The sequence below is a fragment of the Lepidochelys kempii genome, chromosome 7, assembly GCF_965140265.1.
Source record: "Lepidochelys kempii isolate rLepKem1 chromosome 7, rLepKem1.hap2, whole genome shotgun sequence".
Classification (NCBI taxonomy): domain Eukaryota; kingdom Metazoa; phylum Chordata; order Testudines; family Cheloniidae; genus Lepidochelys; species Lepidochelys kempii.
Window position 1 is genome coordinate 123,409,585 of NC_133262.1, and position 14,619 is coordinate 123,424,203.

At 47.8% G+C, this 14,619-nt stretch overlaps 1 protein-coding gene across 1 annotated transcript; it reads right to left on the reverse strand.

The window, feature by feature from the left end:
• Positions 1–7,745: 7,745 nt before the first annotated feature.
• LBX1 (ladybird homeobox 1) lies at positions 7,746–9,300 on the reverse strand. Its single transcript, XM_073354983.1, has 2 exons — positions 8,976–9,300; positions 7,746–8,233 (listed from the first exon to the last, which is right to left on the reverse strand). The coding sequence occupies exons 1-2, from the start codon at positions 9,298–9,300 to the stop codon at positions 7,746–7,748; spliced, it is 813 nt and encodes a 270-aa protein (XP_073211084.1).
• Between the last annotated feature and the right edge of the window lie 5,319 nt (positions 9,301–14,619).

A 14,619-nucleotide genomic window follows, 5' to 3' on the forward strand; every position in this document is an offset into this window, starting at 1 on the left:
TCCATTCGCCTTTGGACGAGGTTCCCTCGCCGTGTGCAGAAGCCCCACCCTTAAACCATGAATGGAGTCCGGTGGGGGAGGGGGGAGAAGAGGACAAACTATGCAAATTTGCATTCGAAGCAATAAAGGAACGCACGTGCAGCTATCTAGACGTTTCTGGCTTTCCTGAAAGGGGCGGTGGGAGCCCGGAGGGAATCTCTGTGTTTTTAACGTTTCAGGGGGGTGAGCCTGCAAGCCAACGCGAGGGACAGTCACGAACGCAACCCCACTGAGAACACAGACACCGGGAATGTTAAAACCACATGGTTCAGGTTTGATTTCCTCCGAATGATATTGCCCTGGTCCATTCTCTCCCCCCACCCACCCCCAGTTTACATCCCATGGAGATCACCTTGCTGGAAAGTGCTTTCTGCACCTTATCAGACGCCTGCTGCTGGAGACGCCGATTCTCTTTGAATTTTGCGCATAACCCGATTCTAACCCAGTCCCCCTGCATCCCAGTGCTCGTATTTCCTTTCTACAATAAGCTGTGTTCCCTCTCCCGGCCCCACATACGCACCCCCTTCCAATTTCTCCTTTGCCGCCACACGCACCCTGCGGAGATATTTTGCGCCGCGAGGTTTCTCGACCACCACAAACTGCGGGGCTGACTGCGCGCCGCGCAGCGTCTCAACAGCTGCGCAAAGACCAAAATAAAATAAGATACAATAAAAAATAAAGACTAGATGGGGCCTCAGGGCCAGGGGAAGTCAATGGAAGATGGATCCGTGCCCTTGCGCGTTGATGGACTCCACGTGGATTGGCCGTGGTGCCCCAAAGGGAGAGTCCAGGGCGCTGTTCCGTGCGGAGCCGGTTGTGAGGGGTGACGGTCGATTTCCACGTGGTGGAATCTGTGCCATGGTCTTTCAACACATTCTGGAGGGAGATGGCAGTCATCGGCTGAGCCCACACGGGATGCTCTTGGTTTCTTGCCAAGGGTTTGAGATGTATTGATAAAGATCACACACTTCTTCAGCCCCCGCTCCCCCCATAGAGGGGAGAGAGAATCCCCCCTCCGTTCCGCGTGGTCTGACGACCTCGCCTTTGCGCAGCGTGGACGGAGGCGGATCATGCTGGGAGCCAACACCCAGTTTAGCTGGGACACACCAGAGCCACACATTTCCGGGGAATCTGTGGAGTAGATGGTAGGAACCGATCTGGAAGCAGCCTGGCAGCAAACAGATCAACAGATCTGTGAATTGTGGCCTTTTGAGTATATGTCTCTAAAGCTCGGGTAGATTAACACACACACACACACACACGAGTCCCCGGAGTTGGCATACCTACATATCCACAGCCCCAGGAACAATCAAAAGCCCACATGCTAGAGCCTAGATTGAAATGGTGACTGTAGAATCTCCTTCCTTAGAGGTTTTTAAGGTCAGGCTTGACAAAGCCCTGGCTGGGATGATTTAACTGGGAATTGGTCCTGCTTCGAGCAGGGGGTTGGACTAGATGACCTTCTGGGGTCCCTTCCAACCCTGATATTCTATGATTCTATGATTCTATGACTGTCATGTACGCAGGGCAAAATGCAGGCAGGAGCGTAGCTGACACGCCCAGTTCCACTTTCCCCTGCCCAGCACACGTGTCACCTCCGGCCTGTGTAAATAAAGAGCCGGGGTAGTTGAAATGCAGATGGAACAAAACATCATTTACCTGCCCCGTGAATTTCAGTGGGTCCAAATTTGCTCTCTTTACAGGACGCACACCCGCACACCATGCCCAAGTCACAAGCAACCCCCTCTATCAAAGAATGGAGAAGGAAGGGATTAAGGAACCCTCCGGGTAATCCGATTCCCCTTCAGTCTACTCTTGTTCTTGCTTCACAAATAGCAACAGCAAGCATGCAAAATATTTAAATATAAAAAATGATACGTTTGATGTGTTTAAACAGATGTAAAAGGTTATTCCGTGGAACCTGGGCATCTGTTTACACACATCAGCCGTTAGAGAGGGGGTCAGAGGGTCGGGATTATGTAACTATCAAAGGGAAGTGGCGAATTAGTGTGTGTGTGTGTGTGTCTCTGTGTGTGTGTTTCCTTTTGTGGTCCTGCGTGTGTAGGTGCGATGGTGTAGAAGTGCAATGATATATGAAGATGTGGGGTGGGCCTACAGCGGGTGTATAGTGGAGAGTGTGTTGCATATGTGTGAAGTGTGTGCCTGACTGCTGGTGTGTAGGGACCGTGGCTAACGAGGATGTGTCTGTGTGTGGGTGTGTGTGTGTGTGGTGGGGGGTGTCTGTGTTTTGCAGGAAGAGGGGTGTGTACGTGCTGGCTTTTGCTGCCAGTGCGCGCACTGGTGTGCGGGCAGTTCTTTGCGCGGCTACGTTGTGTGTGAACGGGAGTGTAGGCGTGTTGTGCGTGAGAGGGAGGCTCTGGAGGGCACGGCGTTGTGTACGCCGAGCAGTGGAGGCAGGGGTGCAGAGGTGTGTGTATGTATTTGCGCTTCTGGCTCTGTGGTTGTGGGCGCACCGGTATTTGAGGATGCCCTGGGGGGGGGTGTGTGTTGAAGACTACACCAAGTGTAATCAGGGGAGTGCAGGGAAAGCTGCGGCTCCTACCCCAACCCCAGAATCAAAAAGAAAAAGCCTTCCCTTTCAGCAGGGACTCATGCATCAAACTTCAATTTTCCGGACGATTGAATTAGTGATTTTTTTTCTCCTGAACTAAAATACACTTAAGTCTTTGGGATTAATTACCACGTTCTGGTCCCTCAGACTGCAGTATTAGTTATCGCAGCCACGTTTGACATCAACCCTGACACCTCATAAAATAAGGAACTGAATTTCACTGACTCAACCTGCTTTAGCCCTATTGGATAATTCAGAAGGGGGCTTTATTCTTCGTCTGGGAGCCCTTTGTTCAGTGAACAAGATCGAATATGGATCTCCAGCCCAACCTGGTGCAAACCCAGCCGCCAGCAGCCCCAGCCCCCAACAGGACAATCTCAGGTTTGGGGCTAAGAGGCGAGGCGGGGGGAGTTAAACAGCCCTGCAGAATGTCAGCCCCGGCTGTTAAAAATATGGATTCCAAGGGGGAAATCATTTAAAAAATACATCTGACCTCCAGGTACAGGGCTGGGGGTGGGGCCCGCTCGAGAGAGATCGGCGGGGATTTAGGGGCAGGGGCGGAGGGCTGGACGGAGAGCCAGGAAGATGGGGTGTCCTTTTGTTTTCACATTTGGAGACGTGGACTCCCGAGGCCCCCGCTCGCCCCAGAGCCGTCACCCCAGGAGAAGCCGGCGCCTCTAAAGCCGAAGAGTAATCACACTTTGCGCGCACCTGCTCCTGGCAAGCCCACAGCACCTATTCCGATGGCTAAACACCGGGTCCCAACACGGACCCGCAACCTAATCTAGCAGATCCTACAAGCACAAACCGACACACACCGCCAAGGCGCGCTGGCTGAGCGCACCCCCCGCCCGCCGCCGCGCATCGGAGGTCGGGATGTACAGGAGGCTGGTCATCAATAATCCTAACAATTAAAAATCATAACCAGGGACACTCCGCAAACCGCCAAACACTTGCGCGCAGCGCTGCCGAGGTCCGATGCAAAGAGAAGGGGGGTAAAGCTTGTTAAACACCGAGGTCCCCCCGCCCCCCAGGCTAGGAATGCCACACACTCCTCGATTCCTTTTACTTCGTCCTGTTCATATCTAAAAGTGACCCACCCCTAAGAGAAAAAAAAAAGCAAAACAAAAACACTTTTGCAAATGCCAGTTATTATTTTTTTTCTCCTTGAAAGAAAGAAAAACCGGGGCTCTGAGTTTTATGGCTCAACCCCTGGATAAATTATGACAGTTTTGTATCTCCCTGGCCTCTACCCCCTCCCCAGCCCCAAAACCAAAGATTTCGCTTTTGTTTGCCCGGCTCAAGTGTGCAAGGGAGCAAGAGGAAGCTGCAGCGAAGGGTTTGCAAACATTCCTCCGTCGTCAGCCGCGTAAGTTTCCCCATTAGCAGCCAGGCTAGTAAACCCCGGGCTGGCCCCGGCAAACTTCCCTGAACGGAAAAAGCGGAGCGCTGGAGATGTGAAAGAAATCGAGATTATGATTTATTTTGAAGGGACATAAGAGTCACCCGCTTTGTGCTCAGCGGGGAGCCTGATCTCGTCTGAAGTTTTGGGCCTTGAATTCCTTGAGGTCGTCCCCCACCCCCCACGCACACCGCTCCCGGTCTGGCCCCCTAAAATCTACCTCATCGGCTTTGCACATTAAGGCAGCTCTCTGTACAAAATGCCATTTGCTTCCGGAAACCAGAGGCACGTGAAGAACGAATTTGTCCCTTTGGACTTTGGCGGGTTTCTTTTGGGGGGCCGAGGGGGGGGCAGCTCAGCCCGTTGACAGATCAGTCCAAACTAAAAACCTGAAATCATTTCATCGCCCGCCTAGCGGGGCCGCGGGGCAGGCTCCCATCCCACCTCCTCTCTGAAAAAGAAATCGGGCTCGAACCTAGAAGCGTCTAAAAACCGAGGGAGAGGAAAATCCGTTTCTAGAAGGCGGCATACCAGCCAATGTAGGGAAGTGACCATTGAAAAAAACAGGAGTGAAAAGTGCGGGTTACCATCCGAGTCTCTTTGTTTAATCTTCTTTTGTTTCTAAGCTTGCAAAGGGAGTAAATAAAACACCCCCTGCGCTGGGGCGGCGAGCCAGCCGAATTACCACGCTGCAAATTTTAGGAAGCAGGGTATTATTTTTTACTCATCTGCTTTAGCCACGTGTGGTAAACTTCTCTGGGCTCATCGCGGCCCTTTCTCCAGCGAGCTCTTGTGTTTGCCCGCTGAAGTCAATAGATCAGAAATCCAAATTAACTCCAGGCCCTAGCCTTCCCCCCACCTCCAATCCCCCCCTCCCCGTTTTATTTTATATCTTGGGTATATTGTCGTGCTTGCAGCCTCATTAAATCCATTCCAAGACAAAAGAATAAAAGCATAAGGGGCGGGGGGGGGAGGGGGAGGGAGAGTGGAAAAAAAAAAGAGAGAACAGATAAAGAAAACAAATAAAGCCCTTTAACTAGATATCTACATAAATGTCACAGTTTCTCAGCATTTACGATTTGCCTGCTTAGCATAAAAACACTTAAGAACAAGATTGAAGGCTTTGTGAGATATCTGGACAGAAGTCAAACATATCACTTGCAAAAAAAAAAAAATTGGGGGGGTGGAAGGGGGGGCGAGAGACAAGTGCTCTCCGAAATAATACTAAAGAAAGTGGATTTCATTGTAATTCATAGACTCGTTCCAAACGCCAAGAGAGAAAGGGGGAAAGAATAGAAGCCACATGGAAGGGCGCAGATGCCCCGATGAAGGGGGAACAGCTCTGCTCCCATTATTGTGGGAGGGAGGGTTAACCTAATCCATCAAATTGTCTGGAAATTGTGAAGAAAATTCAAAACCCATATGGTCTCCAAGCTTTCGGGTCCTTTCTGCGGCGGAGGGGCATGCTTGTTTCAGCATTGCGAGCCGCGGGAGGCTGTACACGCGCCATTGTCACTTGTCAGTTCAGAGAAGAGGGCTCATTTGTCCCCAGTTTTCATGCTTTACGCTAAAAATTACAACCCCATCCATTTTCAAAGAGGAGAAAGATTTATTTCGCCTCGGAGAAACTGGCCCAAGCCCCCGCCCCCTGCCCGCAAACCCATCCGGTCTGATTTGGAGCCTTGTCCTTTCGGACTCTGCCACTATCTACCAGATTTGTCTTTCTCACATAAATTTTGTAAAGAATAGGCAAACGCACATTGCCGGGGTGAAAAGGCAGGACACGCTAATGGGTGAACAAATTTAGCAGGATTTTTTTTGTAGGTGAAAAAATTAAAAAGGGAACTTGTTAATTAAAAATCATCCATCATCATCTTTTTGGGGGGCCGTGGGGGAAGCAGGGGTGCTACCTGAAAACGTTAATATATTTGCAAGGCTGCAGGGGGAAGAGAAAAAATATCAGCCACCATGGTGTTTGTCCATGTTACGATCTTTAGTGGAAACAGGAGATTTCTGTCATTTTCGCTTTGTATTTTTCAGTTGGATATTTCCTCTGTAATTTAGAGCTAGAAAACTCGTTGTAGATCTCAAAAATTCTACACGTGTGTATCATTATATATATATATATATATATATACACACACACAGAGAGAGAGAGAGAGAGAGAGACTTATTACTTGAATACTGAAATTCAATACTGTAGAATATACATTCTATATACACTATCCAGATCTTTCATATATCACTGTGTATAGATATACGCAGACCCTTTGTTTTAATTTCTTTCCATGGGTTTTCTCTTGAGAAAGAAAATCGCAACTCCTAGATGATTCATCAGTTGATGTCTCTCTACCGTACCTTGTCTTACATTAAAAAACCAAGCACATTCCTTAGTTTTTGTTCGTCCACCCCAAAATAGACACAGCTACTGTAGCGGAAACGATTTTAAATGGAAATATGAATTGAAGGGTAGAGAGGGGATGTGGCAATTCCTTTGTGGAGCCGTATTTTGTAATCTCAGGCGAATAAAAGATATTAGAAGCATATTTAGTTCACAAAGAATAACGTTAAAAGTCTATTAAAATGGTAAAGATTTTATTGTATCGGAAAAAGAGCGATCTGTACAATTCTAAGAGACAGGAAATAAAGCGACATTGTCCCTGTTGTAACTTAAATAGCAGGCCTTTGAAAATTTTTACAATTCAAACAAAACCATTTTGAAATCTGTCCTTTTTTTTTTTTTTTAAATGTATAGCGTCCTCTTTAAATGTCTTGATCTTGGGATTTGTCCTCTTTCTTTTTGTAGCATGCAAAAATTCTAAAAAGAGTAAAAAATAATTCTAGGATTTTCTTTTTGTAACCACCTTCATATAAAAATACGAAAGGTAGCTTTTTAATAAAAGCACAACAATAGCAGAAAATGGTAAAAATAGCTTTTCCTTGGTAAAATGAGGCAGAAATTGCATTGGATACAAATATCTATGCTCTGAGGGCGCGGTGGGGAGGGGGTGGCAAATATTTTAAACTGACAGTATTACCCATCCCCTCGTTCCCAAGATTTTAAAAGAATGTTTTTTTGTAAAAAAGAAAAAAATTATTTCGTGCACATCTGAAACATGCAAGGAAAGGAAAAAATGGCTAATTTTAGCCTAACTTAAATCTCCTATAAACTGGTTCATTTTTGGGAAGTCGTTTAAAATAACTGCCTAACAAAACATCTGTTTGAAGTGGTGTATATCTTGCAAGGTTATGCTTTCCTTTACAAACGAAACCAATTGATACAGGGTTTTTTTAAATCATACCCTCGAAAAAAGAAAGAAAATCCAATATATATGTTTAAATATTTATACAGAAGCCATCCATAATTGCACCATTCCAAAGATGAAAACTACCTGATGTGACAGGCATGGGATATTGACTCTATTTTAAATTATTATTTTTTCCTATTGCTTATTGCTTTTATTGAAAAGAAACTGCCTTATTTCGTTGCAAACAACGCTGAGTGTCTGTCACCAGAGTTCATAGTTCGAGAATACTGTTGGGCAGGCTTTGCTCACAGTTTCACAGGTCCACCCCTTGAGTGTGGGGTTGTGTGGCTGTCAATGTCTGGGTTTGTTTTTGTTTTGGAGGAGAAGAAGAAGAAGAAGAAAAGAGAGAAAACAGGTGTGAGTGTGAGTGTGAGTGTGAGTGTGTGGGAAATATACCCACCACCACCATCACCACCACCACAATTCAGTCATCAACGTCAATTTCCACATCATCTTCATCCTCTGAGCACTCCTTACTGCTGTTGGGTTGGTCTGTGAGAGGGGATTCAGGAGACAGCTGAAGGTGGCTGGCGGTCTCCAGTCCATGTTTGGTTAGAGTTGGAGAAAGGGAACGCGATTTTCCCCTCCCTTCCGAATTCTGCTCCAGCTCTGAAATGCTAACAATATCCACCTGGGCGTTGGGCCCCAGTTTCTTGGCAGATTCCACATCTGCTTTCATCTCCTCCAGGTCTCTTTTGAGTTTGGCTCTGCGGTTCTGAAACCAGGTGATCACCTGGGCGTTGGTCAGCCCCAGCTGCTGGGCGATTTGGTCTCGGTCGGCTGGGGAGAGGTATTTCTGATACAAAAACCTCTTTTCCAGTTCGTAGATCTGGTGGTTTGTAAAGGCGGTTCTAGACTTCCTCCTTTTCTTGGGAGTTTGTCTCTGGCCAAAAATAGTCATCCCATCCCTTCCTGCAAATAGTTAGAATATTTTTCTGTTCAGTCACACACAGAGAACCCCCTGCCCTCTCCTTCCAATAAGTTGGAAGCGGACAATAATAAATAAATCACCGAATGGAAGCAGCGTTAAGCAACTCAAAGGTGAATCCAAACCCAATTAAAGTGTGTGTGTGTGTGGAGGGGGTATTTTGGGATGCAACGGACAAGTCCTTTGGATTTTCACCTCTGACCACCTCTCCTTAGGTGTGTTGGGAACGTATCCCAAACTCCGAGCTCTGTGAGTCCTAATTCAACGCAGCAGAGCCAACAATTCCCCCCCTCAAATAAAAGAGAAGGAATTAGGCCCAATTTCCCCCTGTCCCCCCATCTGTAACAACAATAAATCGTGGATAATTTGTGGGGAGAAGAAAATAAAACAAAGGACTAACAACTGATTTGTGTTGCCCGGATTTTCACTGGAAGGCAACTTTAGAGCCATTTCTGGAAGGAGACGGTGGGGGAGGGAGGGAAACACTCTATACAGAAATGAAATCAAAAGGTGAGGTCTTAAGGGCCAGCCAGCTGGTTTCGCCTGCGATCTTCCGCAAATCCCTCTCGTTCCCTGCTAAGCAGAGAACCTCTAGGTTGGTCTCCATCTCAGGCAGGTGAAGTTCTCCACTGATGCTCTCCACAAACGCAACCACACCGAGAAAGGAAGGGGGTGGGGGGCGGGAGTGTGTTAAAAAACAACCACAACAGCAACCACGGATCTTACCTTCAGCTGCCTGCAGGACGCTGACTTCCAGCCCTTTGAAGGTTTTGCTGGCCAGTTCCTCCAGGGCACAGAGCGGGGAGGTTTGGGAGAGGAGCGCCCGGCTGGAGAGAGGCAGGCCGGCTGGCGGGTGCTTGTCGGCGCTGGAGAGGAGATGGGCTGTCCCGCAGATCGTGTAACTTCGCCTGACGGCCGGCTTGTTCAGAATGTCCTCTATGCTGAAGGGGGTCAGAGGCTTGTTGGAATTGGCAGGAGGGGGCAGCTGATCCAGGGGGCTCCTTCTTCTCTCCTCCACCGAGGAAGCCTTGGCTTCTTCTTTGGAAGTCATGCTTGACTTGGGCTGGAAATTGTTTCTCGCTCTCTCGCCCCCCCACCCCACCCGCCCCTTGCCTTTTGTTTTGGGGTCTGGTGCGGAGCCGCGGCAGCGATCTGTATTTGCACCCGCCAGCGAAGGAAACAAAAATCACAAGGCGAGCGGCGGCGGCAGAAGTGGAAGGGAAAGTGGGGGGGGGTGGGGGGGGGAGGCAAGAAAGTTCAAACCACCACCGCGGACTCCAGCGGCGGAGAAACAGGTCTTCTTCCCGGAGCAGCCTCAGCCTGCAAGGTGAGGAGGAGAGACTGGGAAGGGATCCCTGCAGTCCTGACACGGAGAGAGGGGACACTGCTGCACTCCTGTCCCAGATTTCCTCTTCCTGGCTGCTATTTTAAGATACACCCCAAATCGCTCCACTTTCCCTTCCCTCCCCCCCAAGCAAAGAGACTTTGGAGAGGGGGGAGAGCAAACGGCCCCTAAGCCGGGGACGAGGGGGAGAGAGACGAAGCGAGCCGGGGTAATTGACTATTGCTAACAAGTTATTGTTGATTGGGAGGTAATCAATTATCTGCAGTGACACTTTTCGCCCGCTCCCTCTTGCTCGCTCGCTCGCGCGCGCTCTCTCTCTGTCCAATGCAGGCTTTTGCAAGTTGGGAGCCCCATTAATTAGGAGGCGGTTTGGAGGTGGAGCCCAGTTGAATTATAATGCTGAATGCACTTGTCATAGTCTGGCCCCACGATTTGTTTGGACATATATATATTTTTAAATTACATTACACCCAGGCTTTATTGCATCAGGATAATACAGTATGGTGAAAAAATAATCCCCCCCTAAACCCCAAACTCACCAGTATCCCCCACCCTCACCCCAGAGTCCTTCGCTTCTCTTTTTTCTTTACTTTTGATGATTATTAGTTTTAAAAACAAACCCAGATCCATGTTGTTTGTAATCAGGGAAAGAAGGGAAGATCCTGTTGCCAGGTAAGGTAGCAAATTCATCTAAAAACCTTTCTGCGTATTTTTTGTTCCATATTTCATAAACCATGTTGTGTGTGCAATTCGTTGAAACATCCCTGCATTTACTTATTCATGCTGCAGAGACGGGGAAGAAGCCTTGTGCTTGGCTGCTGCTTTTATACAAGCGTGTGGAGTTGGGGTGGGGGCCGTATGTAAAGAAAACCTGAGCTCTGGTTTGAAATATTGACTGGGTTTTTTTACGTATTTGTGTGTGTGTGTGTATTTTGTCCCTCCTAATAGCAATATGGCGAACTCCGTCTCTCGCTAGTAGTTTATAATGTAGAAAATAATATTCCGGAGGTTCCTATCCCGGCGGCTCACCTCCCATATTTTTGTGGCTTAATTGGGTCAGTTTTCTTCTCGGATTCTCGAAGTGACTGCCCGACGGGGTGCTGGTTCCCTGCTGTTGTGGAGAAGCTTGAGGAGTATATATCATTCCTTGTAATACCTAGAGGACAGGGGAGCTCGAGAGAGGGGGGGAATGCACAGCTCCCCCTTAGCGCTGGCTAAATCCTTTTCTGCTATAATTCAAGAGCAAAGGGCCACCAAACAGCGTCAGGGACATATTTCATCTCCCTTAAAAACTCCAGATGCTCCTGACACTGTGGTTCTCCCCCCCCCCCCCCCGCCTTCGCCTTCGCCTTCTTCTTCTTCTTTACTCAAAAGCCTAACTGAATTATTGTTGTTTCTTCGTGCTGGGTCCCAAGACCAGGGCGTGTGCACATATTTATGTATATTTGTCTCTTCTTAAGGGCTCCCTGAGTGAAGGGGACTAGTTAGTTGCCAAAAAGGTCAGCAGGAAGCCAACCGGATATGGTAGGTTTCAATCTGTTTTTTTCCCTGGGTTATAAATCAGTGGAGGAAGAGAAATCACTTTTGATTGCCTAGGTTATTATTATTATTATTTTATTATTATTAATTTGCGCGATAAAGCAAATCAACACGTTACAGATGCCGTTACTATTTTTATTATTGATAATAATGAATAATTCATTTTTCTTTCTGCACAAGACCAAATCAACCTCCCTGTAACGTAGAAATGCCACCAAACCCCCCCACACATTCAGCCTTTTAAATTTGAAAACAAAGAATCGATCTGACTGAACACAGTTTAGGAAGAGGAAAGTGGGAGGAGGTGTTGGTGAATTTTAATCAAACCTTTTCAAGGCCCTTTGTTTGTAAACACAGGAGCAGCGGTCCTGTAGAAGCAGGAGCGTTTCCCAGTATAGTTAGTTAATTGGTACAGAAGAGGGGTTTCTTTTGCAGGATTAATCCATTATATTTACCAGCAATTTGCTATTTGATTTTGCATCGTCCGCCTGGAATTTTTGATATATTTGGATGCTGTGTCAGCCATTCTCACAAGTGATTTTTTTTGTTGACATTTGATTTTTCGAGCTGAAGTCCGAAGACACCAGCTAGAGGGAATATATCATCCCCATGGCTAATGCCCCCTTAACAAAAATTATGATCTGTCCCTAAAACTTCATGTCCCTGAAGCTAAAATTCAATACATCTCAGCAATGCCCCCCCCCCCATATAAACACCCTGTAATTTATGCTGCTTTTCTGAAAGCGGAGTTTGATCCTAGTAGCAAATATTGATCGGCTCCTATAAGACCTGTTCTGGTCCCAAGAAAAGCCAGGGAAGTGGAATCGGCTTGAGGCACTGGTTTGTTTGCCTGTTTACCCCCCACCTCCCCACTCCTCCACCTCTGCTCCGGAGACGTGAGTCGCCTCTGGTGTAACTCCCCTGAAAGCGACGGTCCTGCAGCCACAGGATCCTGCCCTGTGGCTTGTTCTCTTCACCTTGACGCACGCGCCAAACAAACACAAAAGAGGCAAATGGCTTCTCTTCTTAAAGCGCCCCTCTCCCCGTCTTTTATTGCTCTCTTGGAGTCTCTTTATGTGGTGACCTATTTTTAAAGGCCTATATTGGGTTATTCATCATATCAAACACTGCGAGGCGATCGGGGTGGGGGGGGGATTACATTGATTCTAAATCTCTGGGCTTCTTTGCCTTGCTGGGAGGTTGAGTTGCTTCGCTTCACTTCGTGATTTCAACAGATTTGAACCAATTAGCGACTTTACTCCTCTCCTTCCCTGTGCATTATTTTCCAAAGTGGCATTTTATGGCGAGATCCGACTTTATAGAGAACTCAGCTGGGGGGTGCCAGAGGTATAATTACAGAAAAGAGACGAGGACAGAACTTTAAATGTTGCTAAGCCAGATTCCTGAAACTCTTTGTTTTTCACTGGATCCCTGAACCACTTTCGGTTGTGCCTTCTCTCTCTCACAGACGTTTGTACACAGGAAATCATCCTTCAAATAAACTTAAAGAGCGAGGGGGTCATCATATGGGACATTCATGCCCGTTTTCACATTTCCCCCCCTTTCTCTCATGTGCACATAGAAACAAACCCCCCTAGATATATTTTTACGTCATAGGACATTTTTTTAAAGAAAGCTAAAATATTGGGTGGTCCCCATATCCCCTTTATATCAAGCCCTGAGAATAACAACAACAATAATTATTAATGACTGACTGACCGAATCCTCTGAAATCTCTCGGGTCCTTGGTATTTACCTGGCTTGTCTCTGAGACAACCCCAACGACAGGTTTGAAACCCCTTGGCCTCGCCTCTGAGGCTTAAATCTATCTGCGCGCCGCGTGGATTAAGCTCTCGGGCTGCCTAGGCAGGGTTCAGGAGTGAAAACCTCGCCCTGATCTCGCTCATGACCCCGGGCTGGCTAGACAAAGGCTGGGTGGCCGGGGCCGAGCGATTGGCTTTTGGAGGCGGCGATCTTTGGAGCTGCTCCCAGGGTGGCTCTTTCCCTGGTCTTGTGACTGGCTAGTCCAGCCCGGTGACAAGGGTGCTGAAGTTCAGCGTGATCCGGCTTCCCCATAGGCAGCCTGGCTTGGCTCCAGCTGGCTAATACCCCACTGCACGCGCAGGTGTGCGCACGGGGGGGGGTGTGTTTGTGTTTGTGTGTGTGGGGGGGGGGGGGGACAGCGTGGGGCGCTGGGGTGCGCGCGTGCAGCCTGGCACACTACAGGTCCTGGCGCTGCCTGACTCAGAAACCCCAACCTCGGGTTTTCTCCAGTGGGCTTTTCCTCGGGTACAGATGCCAGGATCCGAGCCAGGGGCCTTTTACTTCTTCTGTGGTTACCTTCCTCTCCACAGAGTTCACCTTACAAAAAAAAAATCCCTTTGCAACCCCCCCCCCATAAATAACCCCCAGATCCCTCCTCTTAGATCTGCAAAGAAAACAAGCAAGGACCCTTCCTCTTTTTAGTTCCCTGCTTACAGATTATTTCTTCCCTACCCCCTGGCCCGGGAGCCCGACTTTCCTGGCCCTGTCTCATGACACCAGGCGCCTACCCAGGACTTGGAGGGCTTAATCTTGCTCCCAGTGAAGCCAGGGTTAAAACGATCGTTCCCTGCGATGGAGCAGGATGTGGGCCTAATTCCGTGGATCTCCTGGCGGGTTTAAGAACAAGGCACGTTACTGGGGCTGATAAAATGTGTTACCCTGGGAAGAAGTTTGAAAACAAAAAGTATGGTAAAGCCAAGGGATTGGGAAACCGAGAGGCTTTCAGTGAGCGAATGATCCTAGTATACGTAGACTTTGCGTCTCTACAGTGCCTTTTCCTCTGAAGATCTCATGAAGATCTTATGAAGGCACATAAAGAATATTTAGCCACAATTTTATAAAAGAATTAAGGACACAGAGTTGTCTAGCCAAGGTCATCCAGCGGTAGAGCCCGGAACAGAACTCAGGTCTCCTAAGCGATCCAGGAAAAGGTGGCAAAGTTTGCAGATGATAGGAGACTACTACAGATAGTTAAGTCCCAGGCAGACTGCGAAGAGCTACAAAGGGATCTCACAAACCTGGGTGACTGGGCCACAAAATGGCAGATGAAATTCAATGTTGATAAGTGCAAAGTAATGCACATTGGAAAACATCATCCCGACTGTACATATACAATGATGGGGTCTAAATTAGTTGTTACCACTCAGGCAAGAGGTCTGGGAGTTCTCTGAAAACATCCACTCAATGGGCAGCAGCAGTCAAACAAGCAAAGGGAATGCTGGGAACCATTAGGAAAAGGATAGCTCGTAAGAGAGAAAATAGCATAATGCCACACTGTAAATCCATGGGACGCCCACACCACGAATTCTGAGTGCAGATCTGGTCACCCCATCTCAGAACATATATATTGGAATAGGAAAAGGTACAGAGAAGAGCAACAAAAATGATTAGGGGGATGGAACTGTTTTTGCATGAGAAGAGATTAATAAGACTGTGACTTTT